The 26,884-nt window shown below is 47.1% G+C and overlaps 1 protein-coding gene across 1 annotated transcript; it reads left to right on the forward strand.

Annotated features, from left to right (window-relative positions):
- Nucleotides 1–21,557: 21,557 nt before the first annotated feature.
- LOC119322063 (E3 ubiquitin-protein ligase ATL4-like) lies at nucleotides 21,558–23,263 on the forward strand. The gene has a single exon (XM_037595563.1). The coding sequence runs from the start codon at nucleotides 21,687–21,689 to the stop codon at nucleotides 22,779–22,781; it is 1,095 nt and encodes a 364-aa protein (XP_037451460.1). The 5' UTR covers nucleotides 21,558–21,686; the 3' UTR covers nucleotides 22,782–23,263.
- Nucleotides 23,264–26,884: the final 3,621 nt, after the last annotated feature.

The raw sequence follows: 26,884 nt of genomic DNA on the forward strand, positions 1-26,884 counted from the left end.
TTTTTATATCCATTGAACATTTTAAATAATACACGATGAACATTTTTGAAACAATATGAATATATGTGTTGAACAATTTTTGAATACTCATTCAACATTTAGTAATAACGTTGAAAAATATTTCATAATAGCGATGAACATTTGTATGATACACGACGAACATTTTTATATGCAAAGGTGAACAATTTTCATAATATACAATGAACATTTTTCTTAATACAATGAAATTTTATGTAATACACGGTGATCTTTTATAAAATTTGGTGAAAATTTTTGAATACATGAACTTTTTTCTAATTCGCGATTTTTTAAAACTTATTTCAGATTTTTCATTTTCCAAAAAATCATGTCTTTCTAAATTATTTGTATCAGAAATAGTGCGGTTAGTGTTGTTGTTAAGATTCTCTCGCTGTAATGAATCGCTAGGTTGTAGTAGATGTACTGGTTAGGCACGCTGCATCATAACTAAACGGCGCGAGATCGAATCTTGTTGGCAGCAGCTTTTTTGGGAGATTTTTTCTCTGCGTGTTCCTGGGCCGGCCCACCAGATAGCGACAGTGGGCGCCAGTTGCGCTTAATGCGCCGTATAGGAGCTCTCCATTCAAAAGGCAAACACGCAGCTGTCTCCAAGCCCATATTGCTGGAATTTTTATCTATTTGGGCCTAGCCCAATAGCAGTTTCAGAAATTCCTAATAAATCCTAGAGGCCCACGCAACCCATTCATGCAAGGCAAGAGGTGGAACTAAAGTTTAGTCCCACATTGCTAGTTTAGAGGGAGTTGGACCTCTTTATAAGGGAGGCTCCCTCCCTACTTGTATGAGCATGAGAACAAGAGGGACATCCACGCGCGCTCTATGATGAGAATGAGCCTTTCTCTAGTGGACACTGAATCCGAACAAACGAATCCGAATATAACCAATCTATCGCCTTTGATGACTCGTTGACAGCCTCCTCAACCCAAGCTTCCATGTTCGGATAGTTGTGTTGATAGAGGGTTTTCTCCCGGGAGACATATACCTCTTACCTCAAAACTTCTATTGGATCTGGGAGAAGAAGAATTCCCTTCAGCTCCCGACGCAGCCTCTCGCCTCCTTCTCTTGCGCCTATAAAACAGAGGTCGCTCCTCTCAGAGAGACGCACCAGAATCTCGCGTGCACCGCAGGTCGGGACAGTAGGCCTCCGAAACCGCACCTTTTGAGTCCTGTCCGGGAGAAGGGTGATAAGGTTTTTGGGGAGCGCTCTGCGCGACTACTGACTTCTTCGTCACGGACGCTCCGGACTTCGACGACTACTTCCCCGACGTCGACAACCTCCTCGACGACATGGAAGACACCGACCCCAAGTCCAGTGCCTCTGCTCCTGCTGTTGTCCAGTACGTGTTCTTATTTTTCCTATTGAAAGTCCTGCAACAGTTCCTTCTTCAAGTGTTTGTCCTAGACACGTTAGGCTCTACTTCATATATGCATCTTGATCTACTGTCTGCTCTAGAGATGATCGGTTCTAGCTTATATATGCAGATATTATTTACCTTCTCTTTTTCAAATCACATGGCTTGTTTTATCACTGCTATACTAGTCATGCTTTATCTAGTATTTCTGTTAATAAAATCATTCGGTAATTTGCTCATATTTCCAACAAATATTACACAAGGGGGCAAAGCCCGCAATTCGGCCATCCATGCCTGGCCAAGATGGTCCGCTCTCCATTTTGAACGATGAGCCAAGCGAAGAACTTACATTTTGGAGGAGCCCAAAACTTCGAAATGTAGGCTTAAACGAAGTGGCACTGGCCCCCATGAATTGCGCTTGATAAGCAGAGGCCATGGAGCATGTGGAGGCTGACACCTTCCACAATATATTGTCGGCTTAATTGTCATGGAGTTGAACTTGGGATGTAAATCGCGAAAGGTTGATGAATTCTTGTGTGTTTACCAGTTTAGAAGTTTAGATAAGCAACTGGAATTTAATTCTCTCACAAGAAAAGGTTATCCCCCTCCAGCCTTTGGACCATTCACTGTGTGCCTGCTAATCTTCTAGTTATATATACTGCATAAGACAGTCTTCAGACTACAGATTAGTAGATTCATGAAAGAACAGGATTTGTATAGCCATCTTTGCCAGAGTGTAGATTGAATATAGGCTGAAAAATGTTTTTGGAGAGTGTCGCAAAATGAACATAGATAAATTCAGTTGGTTTTAATGCACATTGAGCAAATCTATTGCTTTAGTTTCTTCATTGCCAGGAACTACCAAACCATCCAATCCTCCAAACCCTCCACTATCAAATCTCTTCCCTCAGTTTCTTCATTCCTAGGAACTGTATTTAACTATCCAACCTCCAAACCTACCATTATCACATAATCAAATTAGTGCAGTGAACACATATCAGAACAATCTTAAGGAAGTCTGTAGGCCCAGCTAGTTCGAGACTTAATCCCATTAGTTAAAATTTCTTCATTCTTAGCACCGACTCTCTAAGTCATTATTTTGAAATCTGATTTAAATAGAGTGTCAATGTCACCTAGGCCTCCTGTCAGGCTGAACAAAAAGCAGGTCCATACATGCTAGAGGCAAGGTATCTGTGAGTAAAATAAAATTAGGTCTGTAGTCACTCCCTGAAATGCAATTGTGGTTTACTTGAAAACTCTGATGTCAAATAGATAACCTATCCGCTACTTAACCCATATAGTTCTTTTTACTTATACAAGTTTTTTTTTCCTTTGAGCAACCATTTGGAAAAGATTTTATGGTCCAATTAATTTTGCTCTAATTGTATATTTGCTCAGAGTACATATATGAAGGTTTGAACTCATTCAGACATTGTTGAGTTAGATGTACTAGCCATCTCTTTGTATTTAACACATAAGCTTTTAGTAGGAGTATTAAAATTTACTCAATTCTGAGAAAACAACCTTGTAAGTATACACACCAAAACAAGGAATTGTGGCATTTCCTCTCCCTTATCTGAATTCAGAACCCCCACCACATCAGCCTGCTTGGGTATCCAAATTTCAGGAAATGTCAAAAAACTACAGACAGTAATGAGTCAATTTGATGGTACAGTTTCAGGAACTTGTGATTCAGTCACTTTACAAGTTACAAGTAAATTCTAGTTCTTCCCCTCTCTTGTAAGCTCTGAATCTGAACCCTTAATTAACTGTTTGCAACACTGAAAACATAAGTATTTTCAAGCACAAGCAGTTGGTGTAATGAGAGAAAGGCCGGTAAAGTGCATTGCCTGGCGGGTTCCAGCTCCCAAATTAGCACCATGCGCAGCTAAAGAATGCACAACTAAATTACAAGCTGGGGGCAAAGACACGACACACACACATCAGTGGAACTTACAGTCGGCATATCGTAATCTTCGTTTGTGCAGAATGGGTTCCAAACAACCCCTTTGACTTGCTACGTTGATACTCCACGATACAGTCTTCAGATTACAGATTAGCAGGTCCGTGAAAGAACAAACTAATTGTGCCAGAAAAAAAAATTCAAAAAATATATCAGAGCCAGGTTTCGATCCTGGGACCTGTGGGTTATGGGCCCACCACGCTTCCGCTGCGCCACTCTGATTTTGATGTTGTTGCACCGGCACTCACTTATTTGTAGTATCGTACAGCTCCCACGTTGTATGGTCTCCAAAAGCGTACATCCACAACATCTTCCATTACATTCCATTGTAAAATTTGACGTGCAGAAGTCAGCCCCCGGTGTGACCAACCATCGAACAACAACATTCTCGTATAAGCCTCCATAAGCTTGGCATCCACGGCACAAAGCAAAGATAAATAAAAGAAGGGACGACAAGGCAAAGCGAAACGCTGACTCCTTTTGCCCCAGCCTTGCGTAACGCCGATCACCTATGTTTTACCGCCAACACGCATCTCTGCCTGCTTTCCGTTCCATTTGTTAAAGAAGAAGAAGAACGGGAAAAGAAGTCGGCTCGCGCTTTGCGCTTTCGATCGGATTAGATTAGGATGGGCATGTTCTTGGTGAGCAACAAGTCTTGACTCTTTTCGCTTTCACCCTCCCTCCACATATGTGGCTTGCGGTGACCAGCTACTTCGGAGCAGAACGGGTCTAGTCAACCGCCGGCCCCGAATTTTCCACGCGAGTCCAACCGGATGAAAGCTCGTGCCTAGAGCTCAGATGGCGGCATCCGGGCAATGATCGGTGCCATGGAGAATTAGGTCGGGTGAGAGACATCACCTAGATTTGTTTTGTACCTACCCTATCTTTTCCAATGAATTAACCCGCACCGGCAGTGCTAGTAAACTCCAATGCAAATGCTTCCTCGATTACGACCGTATAATTTGTTAATTTCTGAGTAGTAAAAGCACGTGCTATCCCTATGTATATTTGTTTTGCGTGTATATGTTATTCTAGAGAATGCGCCAAGTAATTGACTAATCGGCGTTGGCCGGGCTGCACGCACGTCAGCAGATCACCTTCCATGAAGCTGTTGTCATGTCAGCTCGGCATAAGATCCCATTTCACTAGTCAAGATTTGATTGAGTCCATGATCGAGTCATTTTGGATTGCCCTGAATTGATACGTCCGTGTGAAGGTTACAAAATTCCGCCGCGATTTGCAGGTAAACTACTCGGAGGCTCGGGTTCAGTTTCAGAACCTTTTTCTGCTCCACTGGACGGCGAGCGGAGAGAAAGGAAAAGGCAAGAAGAGCAGCAGCCCCCTTTCGTGTTCGAGTACCACATGGACGTACTGTCGAAGCGTTGATCGGCCCCTGATTCTTTCCCGCCAACTTTCATCATGACATCATAGCCTAGGGGAGATTGGGAGATCGAAAGGTGGCAGAGGAGATCGATCGACAAGGGCAACTCAACTCAGCTTGCCCCTGACGCGCATCATGGCAGTGCATCGGTCAGGGATGAGCTATCCAGCGAGCGAGACAGGGATCTCTCTCGATCTCTCACGAATCATTCAACCCAAATTCGGCACCAGATGAACCGTGCCTGCCTCCGTTGTCGACGGCGGCAGGGATCCAAGAAGGTGCACCTTCAAATCAAATCCAACCCGCATGCATGCATGCCTGCAGCCTTAATGCTTACCGGGCACCGCTCAAGAATTCGTTCATTCACATGAGTTCTGCTGCGAGGACGCGGAGCTGGCTAGTGCTGCATGTCTTTTGCACTTTTGATACAAAAGTGTAACTTGAAGGACAGTAAATTCAGTCAGGCCCCGTGTGATCTCGTAAAAGTTCACTGTTGCTGTAGCGGCAAAATTTCGTGTTTTGACCCTTTTTGGAAAGTATCTCAGGATGTGACCCCTGTTTGAATTTTTTTCGAGATTTGACCCTTTTGCCTACCGCCAGAGCCTCTGGCGGTAGGGTTAGATAGCCTACCGCCACGGCCCATGGCGGTAGGAAACTTATCCACGTCAGCGCGCGGAGACGGCGCCGTCCCCCTCCGTCGCACCCTACCGCCAGGGGCACTGGCGGTAGACTGTCTAACCTTACCGCTAGGGGCCCTGGCGGTAGGGTCCGGGCAGTTATTTGCCCCGGAGCCCCCGCGCCCCTTCCCTTCTCCCCACCCCTCCCCCTCCCCCCGTCGGCAGTTCTTGTTTTTCTCCCCCAAGTCGCCCCTCTCTCCCTCTCTCATCTCCTCCACTCCCCCCCTTGGATCTTCACCGATTCTTCACCGTTTTGGCGGATCGAGATGGCCTCGAGGAGAGAACCGTAAGCTCCTCCGATCCCTCCAATTAGTTTTTGCAAACTTGCTACCGATTCGACACATTATTTGCTTGAAATTCCTCATGTTTTTGAACTTAGATTGATTTTTTTTCACCTAAGATTGATTGTAGTTGTAGTTCTTAGTTCTTTAGTAAGTAGTGGTATTGGATATGTACTCTAATCAATAGTTCATATGTTAGTGTGAAGATGAACCCTAGTTCATAATTTTTTTTGTTAAAAAAATTATGATGTAATGTTGATAAAGGGATGAACCCTAGTTTGATGATGCATGTGATATGATGATATGATCTAGTGTGAAGATGAACCCTAGTTTGATGATGCATGCTGATATGATGATATGAAGATGTTGTTTGGAAAATTTTGTTTAAAAATATGAAGCTATGATGTATGTTGGAGGTTTTTTTGATATGATGCATGTTGATATGATTTGATCCATCATGTGTAGTAGATGTTGTTGGAGGAATATGCTTAAAATTTTATTTTGATATGATTTGAGTTCATTGTTTGTTTATGTATGCTTATGCTTATGGTGCTTTTGTTTGTGAAACTCTATTAAGGCGGCCACCTCTTGCGGACAACATCGGCCAACGGTACTCCATGCTGGACTAGGCATTCGACAAGGGTCATCGTGCCCGTTTCATAGAGAACGGAGAGGTAAGTGATATGAAAGAAATTTTGATCAAAGTTCTCGGATTGATGAAAATGATTTCCTAACTTTTTGGCGTTCACTTTTTGACAAACGCTCCAGCCACTGCGCATGAGGGGTCAAGGGGTTCATGGGCATATGGACTACGACGAGCGCTACGCGCCGTTCTTCAAGAGAGCCCGTCTGTTGGGTTTCGTGCTGCAGTTCAAGCGTCAGCCGCCGACGCTTGTCCACGCGGCTCTCACAACTCTGATTGACCGTTGGAGACCGGAGACCCATTCTTTCCATCTGCCATGCGGGGAGATGACGGTGACCCTAGAGGACTGGGGGATGATTACTGCAATGCCGATCGAGGGTCATGCACTCACCGGTCGAGTGGAGAGGGCCAACTGGCAGGAGAGGGTCACCACCCTCATCGGCGACTACCCCGGTGCCAAGAGTAACCGTACATCCGGTGTGCCGTTGATCTGGCTCTCGGAGCACCGGAGGACATGCCCCCAAGGCGCAGATGAGGCGACTGTGGAGTTGTACGCGAGGGCCTATCTGTGGTATATTCTCTCGGAGGTCGTGTTTCCAGACAGCTCCGGGAACTCTGCCAACTGGGCGTATCTGTTCTTTCTAGCGGACTGGGATGCAGGGTATAGTTGGGGGACGGCATCTCTCGCCTACCTATACCGTTCGGTAAGAGAGTGTCTAATTGCGTACCTACCTACGAAAGTGTGTCCATGACATTTTCTTATATCTAATCCTCATTTGATGTTTTGCAGCTTGACGACGCAACGCAGAGGACGGGAGACAAGTCCAATATGGGTGGCTTTGTCTGGGCCTTCTCCATTTGGATGTGGGAGCGGCTGCCGGTGGGGCGTCCGGAGAAGTTGCCAAGACGCCCATGGGAAGACTATGGCGAAGAAGGCGACGAGACTCGAAACCCCACCATAGCTTACGAGTGGGACGTTGTCAAACTCTACACGGGCCTAAACAAGACTTCGTACAATACCTACACCAACAAGTTGGACGCTTTGACGCATACGCAGGTATATGAACTCGCACAACACCTTTCTCTTTGATTCCGCTATTGACCGAGAGTGCGAACTTACCAAGGTATATGTAATAGGTAATCTGGTGCCCGTATCGACAAGAACGAGAGTGGGCCTTTGATCTGAACGTGATGTGCGATGCGGACCGTGGTATCTAGCGGTGCATCGTGCCCATGATCTGTGTGTACGCCGTCGAGTGGAATTTGCCACAACGCGTGGCCACACAGTTTGGGATTTATCAGCATACCCCACCGGGCCAGCCCACCGATACCGGCGGCCACGCGCTGCACCTGTGAGCTCTTTGTTCTCCATGAGATTATCATGTTTCTTGTTGCTTATGATGATCTCATTGCGCTTATGATGATTCTTGTTGCTTATGCCTTGCAGGATGAGCCGGCAGAAGAATCAGTCGATCACAAACTGGGGAGAGGAGCATAAGACTCATGTGACGGAGTGGAACCGGTGGAGGTGGCGTAAAGACGTGGAGAGGAGAGTGACTAACTGGGATGATTACCTGGGCCGACACATGAGGTGGTACGATGATGGCTAGAAGCACCGTCTTCGTCTCAGGCCTCGATGGACGGCGAAAGACATCGCGGAGCTAGAGTGGGTTGACCCCGATGAACAGGCATACCAGACCGGCATCAGAGACATGCACAGTGGATTTAGGGAGTTTGCACCCCTCATCAACAGAGTGGTACGTTTGAACCGACGGTCGTATTTAAAATATTTTATTCGTCAACGTGACTGACTTATGCCGTTGCAGTCCGGTGAGCTTAACAGATGCATCTTTGAAGCCTCAGATGCACTAGGTCATCTTCCCGGGAGTGTACAATCTGAGACCAGAGTCAGGGGGACGACGAAGGTACAATTTCAGCCTCCTCGGAACAGATGCATCTTGTTCACTTGCAGTTAGTCGATCTGATACTTATTATGACCTTGCTTCATTGTGAGTGCAGAAGTTCGTGCAGCATTGTCGCAAGCTGGTAGGGCTGCTTGGGTGTGCTGGAGCTGGGTTAGTTGAAGCTTATCAGCTTGTAGCCACACAGGGTCTCATCGGCTCATCGAGCCATGCTCCCTCGTCGTCCAGGTTGGTTGGGGAGGAGGAGGAGGAAGAGGATGAGGATGAGGAGGCCACACATGAAGAAGAGGAGGGGGGGGGGAGGATGAGAGCAACGGGGAGGAGGAGTACGATGAAGATTATGGACCTCCACCAACTCAAACATCTCAGGCATCTCAGCTGCCGAAGAGGAATTCGAAGAAGAAGGATTTGCTGAGTCCGGACCCTTTCCAGAGACCGGTTCCTCGCCGGCCCAAGAAGAAGACCGAAGAGACTCGTTCAAAGAGTAACGAGGACCGTACCTCCAAGAGGGGAAGGAGCAACTGACTATGCTCTTCGATACTTGCCTCTTTTAGTTTGGTTGAACTTGTCTAGTGGTTGTGAAACTATGTGTTTGCTATTTGTGGATCTATGTGTTTGAAATGTTCTATGCACTTCAAGTTATCTTAATATGGATCTACGTGATGCCCAAATTTAATTGTTTAAAATCTATGATATTGTTGTTATATTTGTGAAACTTGCTGTGATATTGAATTTGAAAACAAGCAACCAAATGAACTTAAAAAAACAAAACAGAGGACCCTACCGCCAGGAAACCTGGCGGTAGGGTTACACAACCTACCGCCAGACACCATGGCGGTAGGGTTAACCTACCGCCAGGGCCCTTGCATATTTCGTTACAGAAACTTTATACGGCAAAACGCAGGACCCCACCGCCAAGCGCCCTGGCGTTAGGGTCAGACAGCCTACCGCCATGGGTCCTAGCATATTTCGTTACAGAATGCATGTACGGCAAAACCCTGCCACACCTTACCGCCAGAGCACCTGGCGGTAGGGTTAGACATCTTACCGCCAAGTTGTCTGATGGTAAGGTACTTATCCACGTCAGCGCGCGGTGACGGCTGCCGTCCCCCTCCATCACACCCTACCGCCATGGTGCCTGGCGGTAGGCTGTCTAACCCTACCGCCAGGAGCTCTGGCGGTAGCAAAAGGGTCAAATCCCGAAAATATTTCAAAGTGGGGTCAGATCCTGAATTTGTTTAGGAAAAGGGTCAAAACACGAAATTTAGCCTGTTGTAGCGTAGTAGTAGTACTGTACTGTATTGGTTTACCGCCAATTAGCACCCCGCACTGTGGTTCCACATTGGAAATCACACGGGGAAACATATCGTACATCTAGCCAAGTACCTATTCTGCGGAGAGAGACTTGGCTCAGGGGTTGGGTATGTGGTTCTGCAACCCAACTATCTGAGTTCAATTTCCAGAATTAACAGGTGATGCACATGGGTTTTCCCCCGTTTATTGAGGATCAAGCTTGATGTGTGGTGAAACCACTCATCAAAAAATATATTGATGCTCATTTAAAAAATTATGAGGATCATGTTTATCTTGCTACTCATTCTAAAATGGCTGTATGCATCCTTAGTTGGTGCAGAGGCCGGGAAGTGAAAATCTCCCCATTTTAAGGTGCGAGGGGAGCATTTTATTTTTCGCCCCGCGTCGCCCTCCTCTGGCGACACGGGGGGCGACTCCTAGCGACAGCCTCCGCCCTTTCCTTCTCCTCCCTCGTCACGCCGCCGCCTGAGGCGCCGCCGGCGAAGCCCGGGCATGCTCCTGTGACGGCGGCGGCGGGGCGTTTCCCCAAGGCTTCTTCTTCCTCTCGTCTTTGGAGCTTCTGGCGGCTGGAGGAGGGTCGCTGTAGTTCCGATCTGGACTTGCGGGAGCGGCGGCCTGAGGGCGTGGGGCTCCGTGGCGAGCGCTGGATGGGGGCTGACGGCGCTTGGATGCTCCGGCGCGAGGGCGTGGATCCCCTCCCTCCCTGGTGGCGGCGCAACTCCTGTCCGGCAGTTCCTGCTTGGCACTGCTTGGATCGGTGGCGGCACTGCTCCTTTGGAGTGGTGGGGTGGCTCCACCCGGTGGTGTGCCCTGGCTGCAGCGCTGGGCTGCCGATCCCATGATCTGGATCTGGATCTAGGTTGGTAGGGGTCGGCCAAAGGCTATGGTCAACCATTTTCCTCGTCGGCTAACACGGCTTGGGGTTCTGGTCGACATACTTCAAGCCATGGATGTTGGCAGGCAAGTGGTGGCGGGCTGGATCGGGGCGGCGTGGGGGCCTGCTGCCGTGTATAAAGGCGTGGTGGCGGCGAGTCTCGCGGCCTCTGGGCATCGTGAAGGTGTCGGCGGGGGCGTGTGCTCAGTCTGGTGGTGACGGCGGCCGTGCACGAGAGTTGGATTCCTTCGAACAGATCTGGGTGAAAACTTGCTTTCGGCTACTGCCAAGGCTGGCGGTGGCGGCGCTATCTGCATCGTTTTCTTCTTGAAGGCATCGTCATGGAGAAGTTCAAGGCCACTCTCTGCTACCTCCGGGGGAAACCCTAGATCGGATGATCGGATGACGGCGGCGCTCTGGTGTCGTTCCCCTCTTGGGGGCGTAATTCTTGGAGGTACACGTGTTCGAGGGACCGGAGGACGGATTCTTTGGTGGAGCGATGCGTCATCTTACGCATTGATGACGGCGGATCTCGGCGGCATGGCGCTGTGGTGACTCGGCGTCCGATGCGCGGAGATGGACTCTCGCAGGAGGGTGACGCGGTTTGGCATCGTGGTGGCATCGACGACAGCTAGACCGGGCAAGGTACATGCAACAGTACAACTGTGAAGATGGACTGGTGGCAGGTGGCTGCGGCGGCCTTATATCCGGCAGGCGTCCTGGTTGAGGAGTGCGCCGAACCGGTGGGTGCCCCATACCCGACAGGCGTCGTGGATGGGACCTCAGGTCTTAGATGTTAGGTTTGGCTGCAAGGTCTGTTTGGTATTAGGCCCAGACTATCAGCATCCCTTCATCAATTGGATAGGAGTAGCGATAGATGTTACCTAGACGACGGTTTTAGACTTACTGTTGTATTACCTTGTAAGGCTTATGTGAACAATTAATGAAGTGGCTGAGGCTGGGAGTCTTTCCTCCTTTTCTAAAAAAAAAACAAGTACCTATTCTGGCTAGCTTTAATTTGCTAGATAGAAGCAATTTTGACCGTTAGTACAAACGAAGATGTTTAATATCACCTCTGTCCTCAATCCCTAGGCCCCTTGCATCATGAGAGCCCACAATACTATAATCACTAGCCAGGAGACTGACCTTGGTGCAATATACTACTACTGTACAAAACTCCTGAACTCCTCCCGGTTCCATTGCCCCATGGATTCCACTAGAGCAGCGCACGTTAATCTAGTTTAGTTTGTGCTTATATGCTTGAGATATTAGATGTGACGGGTGTTACTGCTTTGCGTTGTTTGCCGGTCTCCAGGGGGGTGGAAGGACAAAGAACAAGGTTGTAGTGTGTCTCAAGGCATCTCTAGCGCCGTAACTTACGTGACTAGCTAGTGGTTAGCTTATCCACCCTCACCCTCAACCCCAAGATCGTGTGACAAGGTAATTAACTAGTGTGGATTAAATTTTCTGCACAGAGGACAAGCTGCAAAACTACAAACCATGGCCGTACATCACTTGCATAATTAATAGAGTAATATGACACATTTTCTGTACATCTATGTGGCTACGCCTAACGATTATACAAAGATCATGTAGGTGTAATTAAATTACAGCTAATTGAATATTTATGACGAACATATGTATGCTCAGGAATTAAGTTTGCAGCACCATCTCGAACTACATCGACAAAAGTCACACGGTTACGCCCCGGTTCCTACAAGTTGTCATTTTAGGCATAGATAAATGCAAGTTTTTAGTCTCTTAATCATTTGTCATTAACACCGAAGCCCATATAGAGGCATAGATGTGCCATTTCAGCAGGGAGAGCAAAATTTACCTTGTATGTTATGCATAGGTGAGAGCTTAAAATATTCCAAATTTCGATATATGGTGAGCACAATGTTGTGCAAAATTTTGGTTCAAATATTTTTTATGGTGTATGCACGCAATAAGCCTTTGTGTTAGCACTTGGCACAATGTGTATGTAGACAACGGATCTATTCCTGTGGATGGTGCTCAATTCAATTTTGGTGTCGGCACTCATGTATGGATTGCAAGATCTTTATATATGTTCGCAATCATGGATGGATTACAACCATCTTTTAAAGCTCTTTTGAGACGATCTTGTTCAACTACTTATGTTAACATGACATGATCTTGTTCAACTATCGATGCTTAGTGCATAATTTCCTACTCGTACATTGTTATGCTGGATTATGAATTTGTGATAGATTAATAGAATAAGGCAACATTGCTTTGTCAAGACTCAAGAGTAATGGCAACAATTATGTGAAATATTATAATGTAACTCCGGCTATGTACTTTTAAAGACAATTGGTCCCAAGTCTGGGTAAAGGAAGGAGGATTGTGATAGGCTTTACGAGCCAACGCAAAATACAATCCATTCTTATGGTTATGAAAGCCATTAGTAATCCTTATGGGCGTAACCCTCTTAGCGGCGTGTCATTTCAGAAGTCGGAGGTGGTCTTAAATCAGCAAGTGTCGGACATCATGGGCTATTTAGAAATAGGAATGATTGACGCATATTGATGGTACAATACATTGGGGGTGGCCCATCGGATGGGAAGCCTGACACTAGCCAGCCTCGAGGGCCAGGGGGCCTAGTGGCAGCTCTATCCTGGCGTTCAGTCCAGGGGCCCGACTTGAAGGTGAAGCATGATCTTGGCGTGCAAGCAAAGAAACACTCGTCGGTGACGTCGGTTAGGAAACATGTAAACCCTAGCTCTCGGCCCCTTTATAAGGCGAGAGTAGGGTGATAGTCGCCATGTGCTAGGAATTGTCGTTGCACTTTCCAATGATGGAGATGGTAAGTACGGTGTGAGGTCCTATGTGCCAATGATGCAACCCTACGTACACCAAGTGTCTGCTTTACCTAGGAAGTAAAACTAGAAGTACTTTGCAAGTATAAAATGATAACTTTCCAAGATAATAAAGAACATGTAAACAAAAGTTAGGTGTTGTTTTGTACAAGAACAATAATTTGAAGGGTAGCGAGTGTGAAAAAATGGTGGTATGTGGTACGAAATTGTTCCTAGGCAATTGGTTAAGTTACTAGACAGACCGTCATCATTGCAGTTTTATATGTGGGAGAGGTCTCTCCTAACATACTATCGTACTTGGAGCCCCTGGAGCTCCTCTCCAGGTGGGTCTAGTTACATTGGGTCACTTATTTTCCAAAATAATCCTCGTAAATCCCAGTTTATTTTTGAGCTCTACAAATATGGATTTTCTGGAAAACAAGAAACATGCAGGAAACAACAATTGGTTATGTGCACTAATTAACATGTTAGTCCAATAAAAATAATATAAAAGTGCACCAAAAGATGTAAAAATGATGTGAATATAGCATGAATACTTCAGAAAATATAGATAGGTTTGAGACGTATCATACAGGTAGCTCGAGGCATCTATTCCATTAAACACAAACCTCGGTAGTCATCATCATGAGCCACTTGTAACTCCCTCACATGAGGTGCTCCCACATCAATCTAAAACAAAGGAGTAGGGTATTACCTCAACCATGAGGTCTGAACCTAGGTAAAACCCCTCTGTGAACTCCCCACTATTACTTCCGGCTACGCTTGCCACCCTATCATGGCATTGACCATTTTCTGCACCGTCGGTTGGTACTCCAGGTAAGGGGTTGCATCAGACCGATACTGAGGCCAGATCAGATCTATGGTGACCCCGACTTAGTTGACCAAAGCCTCTGTGTGCATCTTATAGCGATCCCGTGATCAGTGTGTTGTTGCGCATAGTTGAACTGATAAAAAAAAGAACATTCATAAATAGTGAGCTTATACTTTCATAGTCGCATCCATCTTGTCAAGGTGATGAATTACCACTTCAAACATTGCAGAGAATCTTGAAACACATCATGTAGACCCATCGGTTTGCCACATGCGACTAACTATGATTGCGCCCTAGTTCGCCAGGTTATCATCAAACCCATCATCCATATACTGCTATTCCATGCATGGCCAAGTTAATAGCCAGTGACAAAAATGCTAGGTGAGAACTTTGAATGTACTCACAAGCAACCCACAAGGAGGTGATGACAGATATTCATCCATATGCTCTATAGAAAGGAAGGCTGCTATACTAAGTTTCATATCTGCATCCGGAAAGCAACAATTTAACACGTGTGATCCTATAGTGGTTTTGCAAAACATTTTAAGAGCATCTAAGTGTGACCCTAATGGTCAATCTTCTTACTCCAAATCCGATCATCGATGTTCTCAAGATTCATCATAATCCAAATTTGATACCATACTATCCCTGAATTCAATACCATCATAATCAAGTTCCACATATATATATCATCATCTTCAGGACAAGGTCCAAATTAAATGGCCTTTCCCACCATGTATCACATCAGAAGTACCACTTGCCACCTTCGTTGTAAACCAAAACATGAACATAGGCTAAGTGTGGTCACTGAAACCGTCGTTGACTGTGGACACGACTGTTTGAATAGTTTTATATTCGACAGAGGTTGTACACTTTACCCACAAGATTCGAGATCCTTATTGCGTTAGCCACGGCTCAACATGCATTAATTATCTGATTTAAGCATTGGATCAAGACCCTCCAAGATCGATGCTAGCATAGAGTCCACCCAATGGCAGGTTAATCCCTTATGATCAGGATCATTCTAAAATCTTATTGAGTTCTCCCATTTTGGGGGACTGCTAGACCGCCATCATGACAACTACACATAAGGGTACACCGTAGTGCCCGGGGTGTCGGGAGGCACCTACTACAATCCTGTCAAGGGAAAGGCTGGGTTACAAGGAGACGTCATATTTCCCTCTCTCGACATGAGTTGTGTGGGCATCTTCATCCTGCGTTATGTTAGAGTAGGATGGAGGTGATGTCCGTGCAGGAACCGGATTTGGTGGAGACTTGGAGACACTTTCGAGGTTAGAATATGGGAAAGACGTTGCATACGAATGTGGTACAAGAAAAAGACGTAGTGGAAAGGTTGGAGAAAGTATTAGTACACTTATGAAATTGTGCACTGTCTCGTATTGGTCTGGTTTTACATTTTCATCTGTTCTTTAAGCAATTTACGCCGAAACAAGTTTCTTAATCATGCGCAGATCAATGGGTGTACAGGTGGGTACTCCTACTAATTTTCAGGCACGAAGACACCAACTGTATGTCTATACAAAGCACACATGATCTTTGCTTAATTTTGGGTCCATTGTTGATATGTGAACCGAACCTCGTTGGCGACATCCGATCCGTTGTTGCGGCCCGACCTTTCACGACACTCCACCACCAGCTGTAGCAACCTCTCGCCCGCGCACGCTATGTACACGAAGTAGAGGGTTTGAACCTTGCGGCCCAGCACGAGAAAACCAATCTCGACGAAGGTACTCACGCGCAAAACAATTTCCACGAAGAGAAATCGCAACACAGAGGTTTTCTAAAGATCCCTCCAAAACTTGATACGGGTGTCTACCCTGAAAAACACATCGTGTCTATTTCATATAAAAATAATAACCTCCCTTACATGGCACACGTACATGACCTTATATAGTGGTCGACCCATCTAACTTAACCAGCAAGTTCAACAAGTCTGTCTCTAATACAATCTTGACCTTCTACTAATTCAAATTGCATCTGCCTTTTATATCTCAGCAGGTACCAAATATAACTAAACCGACTCAAAATAAATAACTAAGATAAACAAGGAATTTGGACTGTGCGCCATCTTCAAGTGTCTCTTGTTCTGCAGGTGGGCCCCATCCGACTTCTTTCAGGCAAAAGTGGACACGTACAAATATTCTTTGCCAAGGAGTTTGTTCCTTGCGTGGCTGGAAGAGAAACAAATCTCTGCTCTTTATCTGCTTGCACGGACGTGACTCTATCTCCTTAAAATTATCAAATTGAACTCCTTCCAAATTATCTCCAAGAATATATTGTTTAACAGCCGTGGAGCCTTTCCAATCCATGACTAGCGCAGGTCCTTTCTTCCCGTGAAACGAAGGCATGCAAAAGGAACCCATGCATGCTTGTTTTTCCTTTGTTAAATAATGTCCACCAACGTGACTCACCAAAGCATCACTTTTCTCACCCATGCATGGTTGTACACACGAGCACAGAAGACCCAATGCATGCATGCTAGTAATTTTTATGAACTCTTGTACGTTCTTCTCACATTCCTGATCATAAAATATATTCCTTGGTTCATACACGTCTTCTGTTTTCAAGCTTGATGCAACAGTATTGTCATCAATAATCATAGCTTCATATGCGGTCGTATCATCCTCTCTTCCTTGAAACGAAACCGTCCTCGGTTTCGAGTCGATCTCTTCAACAATAATTTTATTTGCAGATTGAACGACGACCGTAAAAATTTCAGCAACATTGACCTCTCTTTTCTTTGTTTCTTCCTGCTCTTTAATCTTTTCAAGATGTTCTTTCCTCCAAGAAATAAAACGCTCCTCACCCATTGGCACGAGGCTGCACTTCTTACCCCTCTTGACAGTATATCTATGTGCTTTGCAATCATACGTAACATCATGCTCTTTGTACCATGGCTTGCCCAATAACAAGTGACATGAAATCATTGATGCTGGAATCACATCGCATAAAACCTCGCAAAAATAATTTCCCAACAAAAACGGTACCTTGGTTTGGTGCGTCACATTGAGCTCTTCATGACCCCAACGAAACAAGTACGGTTGTGCTCGTAGTGCAATAGGTAGATCCAACTTCTCCACCATCTCGATGCTTGCGGCATTGATCAAATTCATGTGGTCGATCGTCATGGCACATGATCTCTCTCTCACCACCACACGGGTGTGAAAGAGTCCAGTCCAACGCCCTTCCTCCTCCAACTGAAAACCATAGCTTAACTTACTGAATAACGATGCGCTTGCCATCTGCTCCATAGTGTCGTGAACAACCTGATGCTCTGAATACCACCTGATATGTGAACCGAACCTCGTTGGCGACATCCGATCCGTTGTTGCGGCCCGACCTTTCACGACACTCCACCACCAGCTGTAGCAACCTCTCGCCCGCGCACGCTATGTACACGAAGTAGAGGGTTTGAACCTTGCGGCCCAGCACGAGAAAACCAATCTCGACGAAGGTACTCACGCGCAAAACAATTTCCACGAAGAGAAATCGCAACACAGAGGTTTTCTAAAGATCCCTCCAAAACTTGATACGGGTGTCTACCCTGAAAAACACATCGTGTCTATTTCATATAAAAATAATAACCTCCCTTACATGGCACACGTACATGACCTTATATAGTGGTCGACCCATCTAACTTAACCAGCAAGTTCAACAAGTCTGTCTCTAATACAATCTTGACCTTCTACTAATTCAAATTGCATCTGCCTTTTATATCTCAGCAGGTACCAAATATAACTAAACCGACTCAAAATAAATAACTAAGATAAACAAGGAATTTGGACTGTGCGCCATCTTCAAGTGTCTCTTGTTCTGCAGGTGGGCCCCATCCGACTTCTTTCAGGCAAAAGTGGACACGTACAAATATTCTTTGCCAAGGAGTTTGTTCCTTGCGTGGCTGGAAGAGAAACAAATCTCTGCTCTTTATCTGCTTGCACGGACGTGACTCTATCTCCTTAAAATTATCAAATTGAACTCCTTCCAAATTATCTCCAAGAATATATTGTTTAACAGCCGTGGAGCCTTTCCAATCCATGACTAGCGCAGGTCCTTTCTTCCCGTGAAACGAAGGCATGCAAAAGGAACCCATGCATGCTTGTTTTTCCTTTGTTAAATAATGTCCACCAACGTGACTCACCAAAGCATCACTTTTCTCACCCATGCATGGTTGTACACACGAGCACAGAAGACCCAATGCATGCATGCTAGTAATTTTTATGAACTCTTGTACGTTCTTCTCACATTCCTGATCATAAAATATATTCCTTGGTTCATACACGTCTTCTGTTTTCAAGCTTGATGCAACAGTATTGTCATCAATAATCATAGCTTCATATGCGGTCGTATCAATTGTGGTTCCAAGGATCATACGTCTGCTCATCGAATACGCACTTGCCACCTATCTTTTTTTGCAAGGTAATACATGTCTCATTCATTTAACAACAATAAATTACAAGCCATATAGACACTGACATGACAAAACTGGTAAAAAGCAGCCCCAGCCTAAACAACCCACCTTTCCACAACTATACATGAAGATAGCCGTTCCCGTATAATTTGGCGGGTCAAAAACCGTCTGGAAGTCAGGACATGCGTCCTGCACCGCCTCCTCCTCCCTCCGCCCTCGCCCCCTCAGTACCGCGCCGTTGCCAGGACGGTCGCCTCCGCTGCCCCGCCTTACCGCACCGGCCACTACCACAAGCCTGCGGCGCCTCCCCTGTGGTGCCGCTTCACCGCTCTGGTTGCTCCGGCCGCCGTCGCCACACCTCCCATCATTGTGCCACTAACTTATGTGCCTCGGTAACAACTTCCCGTAAATTATACGGCCGTCCATAAAACCACTTTTACAGTAAGGTTTCTACATGAGCTGTTTTTTTTTTGCGGGGAATTCTACATGAGCTGTTGGAGTTGCTCTTACCACCTAGCTTAACGGCCATGTGACGCGTCGTTACCGATCGTATGTTGCGCTCCTACGGGCATGTACAATGGTTGATAGGTAGTCTTATCTTAAGTCTTGCATGTAATTTAGATATGACAAAAAAAAGAGTCTACAATGGGTCATCTCTTAGCCTTATCTTCAATAACTAGTCATTCCTAAAAATGTGGTGAGACATATTGTGCTAAGAGATCATCTCTTGTCTTCTCTTAAATAAGAGAAGACAAGCCTTTTCTTATGAGTTCTCTCTTCTCCACATCATCATTTATCCTACGTGGCACTCTTAAGATAGCACCATTGTACATGCCCTACGTACGTACGTACGACCTCTCCGACCGCCGTGCTTCGAGGCATGCATGCATGCAACCACGATCTGATCTGATACCAATCGATCCCAACATGTACGTACGCGTGGAGGGATTATTTCTGCCGTGCCCTTACTAATTCTTTGCAAAGGTTTCTTGAGCTGCACACATGCTATCTCAAAAACAATGAGCTGCACACATGCGCCGCCGCGTTAGTTACGTTTAAGATTAATGTGACACGTACCCTTGTACCATAGCGGGAGGGGTTAACATTAGGTGTTAAAACTTCATGTCCTCGCCGCAAAGCTGTTAAACCCTCATGGTCATGGCCATCGCGAGTACAGGTCCACCACAAACTTATTGCACATCCTGGACGACCTGATGATGAGGGTTAAACAACACTGTATGCATAGTGTGTGCGTGCTCCTAATTTGTTACCTATTTAATGTGAGTGAGATGTGTGACGAGATGCTCAACAAGGCAGCAGCACAGTGTCCACATGCGGTTCCATCAATATGCACAACTGCCAGTGAAACTAACCTGCCGACGACGAGCTTAGCACCGGCCGCGCGCACTGTTAACGAGATACAGAATCTCTTTGGAGCAAGCTGGTCGATCGATCGGTTTGTATATGCATTTCGCGCTGCACCCATGCATATGCATGCTCGTCAAATCAAATCGCGATGCATGTGAGGCAATTAATCCAACAGGTGACAAGCACAACTGTGACCGCTTACTTGTGAGTGCTGGTATTATTCCAGCTGAACGATGCTCCGACGTAGCTTCCAGGTTCCAACAACCTATCTACATGTACATGTGCAATAGAATTCCAATGACATTAAACAATTCCAAGTCAAATTCCACATATGAGTATCTCTCTAATCATCGTTCCTAATTAACAATGCTACCCAGTTCATTGATAATTAATTATATATTGCGTATGTGATGACTGACGCAAAATTATCCAGACAGCTCGCGAGAGAGAGAGAGAAAGAGATCTACACTATGCTAATCAATTCAAGGGACTTTTCTACTTGCACAGATTAGGTAATTTCCCGTTTGATACGCCATGAGTGCACTGAAACGCGGGGCCTACAATAGGTTGCTATGTGACTGATGGAGTTCATAAATTCTCAGACATGGGAAATTAAAGGCCCGTACAGAGCAACATGTACCGGCAGCCCATTGCATTACTACCTACGCCGTCCTTTTTCCGCTCGATCTAAATTTTGATGCGCCTTAACTAATCTAAAATAAATATGCTGTTAATTTTCTTCTTCTTCTTCTTCTTCACAAATTGGCAAGAGAGTTATACTGAGCTTCCAACGCAAGCAACTTCGCTGATCGGTAGATCCCATGGCCCCAGCAGGTCTAGTAGAGAAATATATAGTCCAGCCGTGCATGTCTCGCTCCATAGTGATTTTGATTAATACAGTATGTGCATTCATGGCAGAGTCGATCGAATTGGTTGTTCTTAACCCAAAATGCGTTGTCGGTGCGGTCACTCCGGCTTGATCTTCCGATGAGCCACAAAGCTCGGCAGTAAAAACCGACAATGTGCATATTCTCACGAATTGGCCGTGTAGCGTCCTACGAAAAGGGCTTTAGCTTCTCCCGGAAGAACAAAGAATGGGCCTATTCGGCTTTTCTCGTGTCAATCAAAGGTAATTGTGCGAGCCCCACATAAAATAGTTGGACAAAAGCGGCCCAAATCGAAGCAAATCGGATGGTTTGTGGCTTCCCTTTTACATCTGGCCATGGACAAAAGGGCGGGCGTCAGCTCTCTGTTTGTCCCGTCACTTTGGACGACTTATCGGTGCAATCCGCCAAATACGCCGTGTCAATACTGAAGTGGAACAAGGCAAATGAAATGACCCTGCTAAAACTATCACGCAGTAGTATATGCATATCGAATTAAGTAGGGTTTGTGATCTTCACATGACCGATTAGAGTAGGAACGGTTGACCTGTCTCGTGCAGTTTCGAATAATACGGACAAGTGAAACGATACACCTGTGCAATTGCAGTGCAGAAAAACAAGCAGAGTCAATCAAAAACACAAGCGAAAGATGGTGAGATGAACGACAAAAGCTGGGTGGAAAAACTGTGAAGGTCATTCACATTCCTGCTTCCTGTGATTGCGAAACTGCCAGTATTTTACCTTCCAGTTCTCCATCCCCGCTGCGCTGCCTACAGCGGCAGTATGGCCTAGCTCTCCGTCGCCACGCCCACGCACCCCGCACCCCAAAACCCATAAAAGGCTCGAGACCGCGGCCAGCTACCGAGCCTTAAACACGCGCTCTCCTCCTGCCTCTCCGCCCGCGGCCCACCATGGACTCCCTCCCGCCGCCCGCGCCGCCGTACGCCGGGGACCCCCTTGCCGTCACCATCCCGCCGTCATTGCCGTCGCCGCCTCCGCCACCTTCCTCCTCGCTCAACCTCTCCCCGTCGCTCCTCATCATCGCCGCGCTCCTCGCCTTCGTCTTCTGCGCCTCCATCTCCATCCACTTCCTCCTCCGCTGCCTCTCCTCGCGGCAAACGTCTTCTCCGGCCCCGAGTGCTGTCTCCAGGGGACTCGGCGCCTCCTCCCGCTCCGACGCCGAGGCGGCCGCCCCTTCGGCGACACCCGCGGCGGGCCCCGCAGCAGCGGCAACAGGGGGCGAGGTGGTCGACGACGAGAAGGAGCGGCTGATCGCGTCGCTTCCGCTCTTCACGATGGCGTCGGCGCTGGCTGCGCTGCCCAAGAGCTCCCCGGACTGCGCCGTCTGCCTGTCGCCGTTCGTGCCCGACGCCGAGCTGCGGCTGCTCCCGGCGTGCCGGCACGCGTTCCACGCCGCCTGCGTCGACGCGTGGCTCCGCAACACGCCGTCCTGCCCGCTCTGCCGCGCCGCCATCTCGCTCCCGCACCCGCCTCTCCCCACCGCCTACACCGCCGCCGCGCAGCAGGAGCCGCTGGACGCGAGGAGCAGCAGCAACGCGTCCAGAAGCTTCCGCGTCGAGATCGGCAGCGTGAGCAACCGACGCTCGTCCGCCGCGGGGGACGACCGCCGCACCTACTCCCTCGGCTCCTTCGACTACCGCGTCGACGAGGAGGTGGAGGCCGTGGTGGCGCGCATCGCGCGCCCCGCGGCGGCGGCCAAGTCGGCCGTGGCCGGGCAGCGCGCCGCGCCGCAGGGCCCGGGCGAGGCGCTGGCGGAGGCGGCGGGGTCGCGCGGGTGGCTCCGGGAGTACGTGGACCGGCTGGCCTCCTCGGCGTCGTCCCTCTCCGGGCGGTGGAGCGCGCGGTGGAGCCAGAGCCACCACAGCCACCGGCAGGAGGACTCGTGGCGGTGGGACCCCGAAGCGGCGGGCATGGCGGCGCCGCGGGCGGCGGACGAGGACGAGGCGGGGCTCATGGGCCTGTACCGCTGGATCGTAGGCGTATAGGAAGATTATAATTAGTCTGTCTGTAATTTCGGACTCTGAAGTTTTTTTTGTCAACTTCCATATTATATTAGGACTCTGCTGTAAAAATAGAATTGGCCCCAGAAGCAGATGATGAGCTTGGATCGAAGCTTCCGCTGATTTGGGCTGCGCCGTCGTCTTCCTCGATCCATTCTCCTCCAGAATTTTGGCACTCCGGTTCGGTGGCCGATGGAGCTCAGATGGTGAGCAGATGGCAGGAAGCCGTGCAGTGCAGCGACGAGTTTGTCTATCCTTTTCCGGGGAGTGGTGCGCGTGTGGTTGTCAACTATGCGGATCCATGGCCGTAGTGCGCGCGCAGACTCACAGTCAAGCGTGCTCAGTCCGTGGATGGCCATGGGCCAGCTGCGAATTTTAGGTCAGGGTCTGTGATCATTTCTCGTTTCTGCGAATTCTACGGCTCCCAAGTTGATCCCAAATCGAATCGAAGTGGATGCATTCCTACCCAATATCACTGCCTATAGAACGGTGTGGTAATCATACTTTCCTGGGGGAAAATTACTGCATGGTCAGTCTCTTTGCATTTTTGTTGCCGTGGCATAGTTTCTTTGTCGCGTGATCGTGTCATATCGTTGCAACTAGGCATCTCTGACCGAACTACTAAAATTTTGTCCCTCGATGCTCAACTCATCAAATTTGAGTAGTTAAAAAAAGGGTTTCTAGTCAAAGTCGTAAAACTTAACTCTCTAAACAAAATTCTTTGCCAACTCTTCTATCATTTGGTTTGCATACTCCATTTCAATTGAGTAGTCATTTGCACACAGATTACATCCAAACTTGTTAATTTAGGTTCACACAATTCAACAACATTACAAATTTAACTATTGAAATTCAAACACCCGAAAGGGTTCAAATGTAGCATTAGTCCGAATAACAAGCATGGTAAAATCACAACAATCAAGTGCTATGAAGTGTCCACAAGGGCTCAACAAGATCGTCTTAAAATTGGGTATGAACTTCTTGGTTCTCGATACTCCGATGCGCTACGAAGAATCTTTGTGGCATGTTTGCATTGTGTTCCAGCTTGACAGGATCCCCATTGAAGTTGTATCGAAAGTTCTTTAGCATGCCATGGGCCAGCTGCCAAGTTTAGGTCATGGTCTATGATCATTTCTTGCTTCTGCGAATTCTACGGCTCCCAAGTTGATCCCAATGCGAATCAAAGTGAATGCATTCCTACCCAAGATCATTGATGATAGAACGGTGTGATAATCATACTTTCCGAAAAAAATCACTGCATGGTCAGTCTCTTTGCATTTTTGTTATCGTAGCATAGTTTCTTTGTCGTGTGATCATGTCATGTCGTTGCACCTAGGCATCTCTGACCGAACTCTTAAAATTGTATCCCTCAAAGCTCAACTCATCAATTCTGAGGAGTTAGAAAGGGTTTCTAGTCAAAGTTATAAAACTTAACTCTCTAAACAAAATTCTTTGCCGGTTCTTCTATCTTTTGATTTGCATACTCCATTTCAATTAGGCATTTTCACACATATAAAGTCCAAACTTGTTAATTTAGGTTCACACAATTCAACAAGAGTAAAATTCATCATAAGTCTTAAAACTATTGGAGGTGTGTCACTTTCATCCTATAACTTCGAAACTGCAGTCATGGGTCCTAAAATTGGAGGTGTGTGAGTTTAGTCATATAACTTGAAAACTGCTGTTTTGGATCCTAAAACTATTGGAGGTGTGTGAAAGGATCGATATGGTGACTAGAAGGGGGGGGGTGAATAGACAACTAACAATTTTTAGCTTTTTTTGACCAAATTAAACTTAGCAGCAAAGTAGGCTGTCTAGATCTGCAACTAGGTGAACAAACTATATGATGCAACAACAACAAGCACACAAGCAAGCTAGGGAAACAACAGAATATAAGCTTGCACAAGTAAAGGTAACAAATAACCAATAGCGGAGCCGGTGGAGACGAGGATGTGTTACCAAAGTTCCTTCCCTTTGAGAGGAAGTACGTCTCCGTTGGAGCGGTGTGGAGGCACAATGCTCCCCAAGAAGCCACTAGGGCCAACGTATTCTCCTCATGCCCTCACACAATGCGAGATGCCGTGATTCCACTATTGGTGCCCTTGAAGGCGGTGACCGAACCTATACAAACAAGGTTGGGGATATCTCTACAACTTAATTGGAGGCTCCCAACAATACCATGGAGCTTCACCACAATGGAATGTGGCTCCGAGGTGACCTCAACCGTCTAGGGTGCTCAAACACCCAAGAGTAACAAGATCCGCAAGGGATTAGAGAGGGGAATCAAATTTCTCTTGGTGGAAGTGTAGATCCAGGCCTTCTCAACCAATCCCTAAAGAATCAACAAGTTTGATTGGCTAGGGAGAGAGATCGGGCGAAAATGAGCTTTGGAGCAACAATGGAGCTTGGGGGAAAAGAGGTAGGTCAACTTGTGGAAGAAGACCTCCTTTTATAGTGGGGGAAACAATCCAACCGTTACCCCCTTTTCAGCCTGCACAGAGCGGTACTACTGCTCAGTGCGGCGGTACTACCGCTAGTGCCAGCGGTACTACCGAGACCCCCAGCGGTACTACCACGGTGACTGAGAGTAGAGGCCTTAGTGGGGGAACGAGAGGGAGAGAGAGGGTTTGGCCGGCACTAGTAGCAGTGGTAGCCACGGTACTACCGCTCACGGGCGGTACTACCGCTGCTACTTCCACTACTACTGCCGCACAACCCGATACGAGGAGAGCACCCTCGAATCGCAGCGGTAGCAGTGCCAACCAAGGACGGTACTGCCGCCGATGCACCCAACTGCTACTACCATTATAGAATAGTTTTACTGCCGCTTGAGGTCCATGGGCGGTACTACCGCTCTGGCGGCGGTACTACCGCTAGCACCTCACAACCTCCACTTCGATGAAATCACAAACTCCAAGGAGAGGAAATGAGCCAGGGGTGCAAAGATGAAGTGTACGTGTTGATTCCACCCTAGCCTTTCCAATGCGGACCCCCTCTTGATAGTACGGTGTCTCCTACGACTCAAGTCCACCAAAACCGAAACAAAAGAGACTACACCGTCTTCACTTAAAACTCTGAGGGGCAACGAATCGTCTTGTGCCTAGTCATGAGATATCTGAAATGCTCAATGCACACAATTAGTCCGCAAAAGCATTGTCATCAATCACCAAAACCACATAGGGAGAAATATGCCCTTACAATCTCCCTCTTTTTGGTAGATTGATGACAATACGAGATTTGCACATAAGGATATAAAATGAACATAAGCAAACCCAACATCTATAAAATATAGATAGGCTCCCCCTAGATGTGTGCACTCTATAGATATGCTTTGGACTGCACGACACACATACTAGGATCAACAATCCCCCTATATTTTATAGACGAGGCAAAACTTGCAACAATATAAGTGATAATAAGCATGGATGCAAGGTAAAGTAAGTGAGCATGAAGTAAGGGGCACAAGATAGCATAGGGTCACAATATACTAAACATACTAGACAATAAGATAAGCTTGAGGGCATATGTCTCACACCATATGATAGTTTCCTGGTCTCACATGAGCATAAGCACAAACCAGCAAACCAAAGCAACGAAGGTTCAAAGGAATGAAAGCAAAGTGACACAAGACTCGACAAGACTCGACACAAGACTCGCAAATCGTACACTCTCTCCCCCTTTGGCATCAAGACACCAAAAAGGCAGAAGGACACCTACGACCCAGGTGGTGGTAGAACTCCAAGGCATCACCAGTCATGTTCCTCCTTCTCGGACTCCTCTGCAGCACGGGATGAAGAGCGAACTCTAGTGTCCTCCAAGACTCACTCCAGCGGCAGTGCCGACTGATCCATGGTTCCTCATCCGTAACCCTCTCATCGGAGCCACTCGCGACATCGAGACCAACCTGCCTCATAATAGCCTTATCGCGATGACAAGCCATCTTGGCGTTCACATGAGCCTTGTATTGACCCTTGACCTGCATGCAGAACAGAGCCTTCATCTTGGCCTTGAGCTTCTTAGCCCATGAGGGCTCCGCTCCAGAGGGCACATAGTCCTCATCATCGTCAGCATCAGCCTATGCCTCACCC

This window comes from Triticum dicoccoides, chromosome 6B (assembly GCF_002162155.2).
Source record: "Triticum dicoccoides isolate Atlit2015 ecotype Zavitan chromosome 6B, WEW_v2.0, whole genome shotgun sequence".
NCBI lineage: Eukaryota > Viridiplantae > Streptophyta > Magnoliopsida > Poales > Poaceae > Triticum > Triticum dicoccoides.

Coding starts and splice junctions, on each gene's coding strand:
- LOC119322063 (XM_037595563.1), top strand. CDS start 21,687: ATGGACTCCCTCCCGCCGCCCGCGCCGCCGTACGCCGGGGACCCCCTT.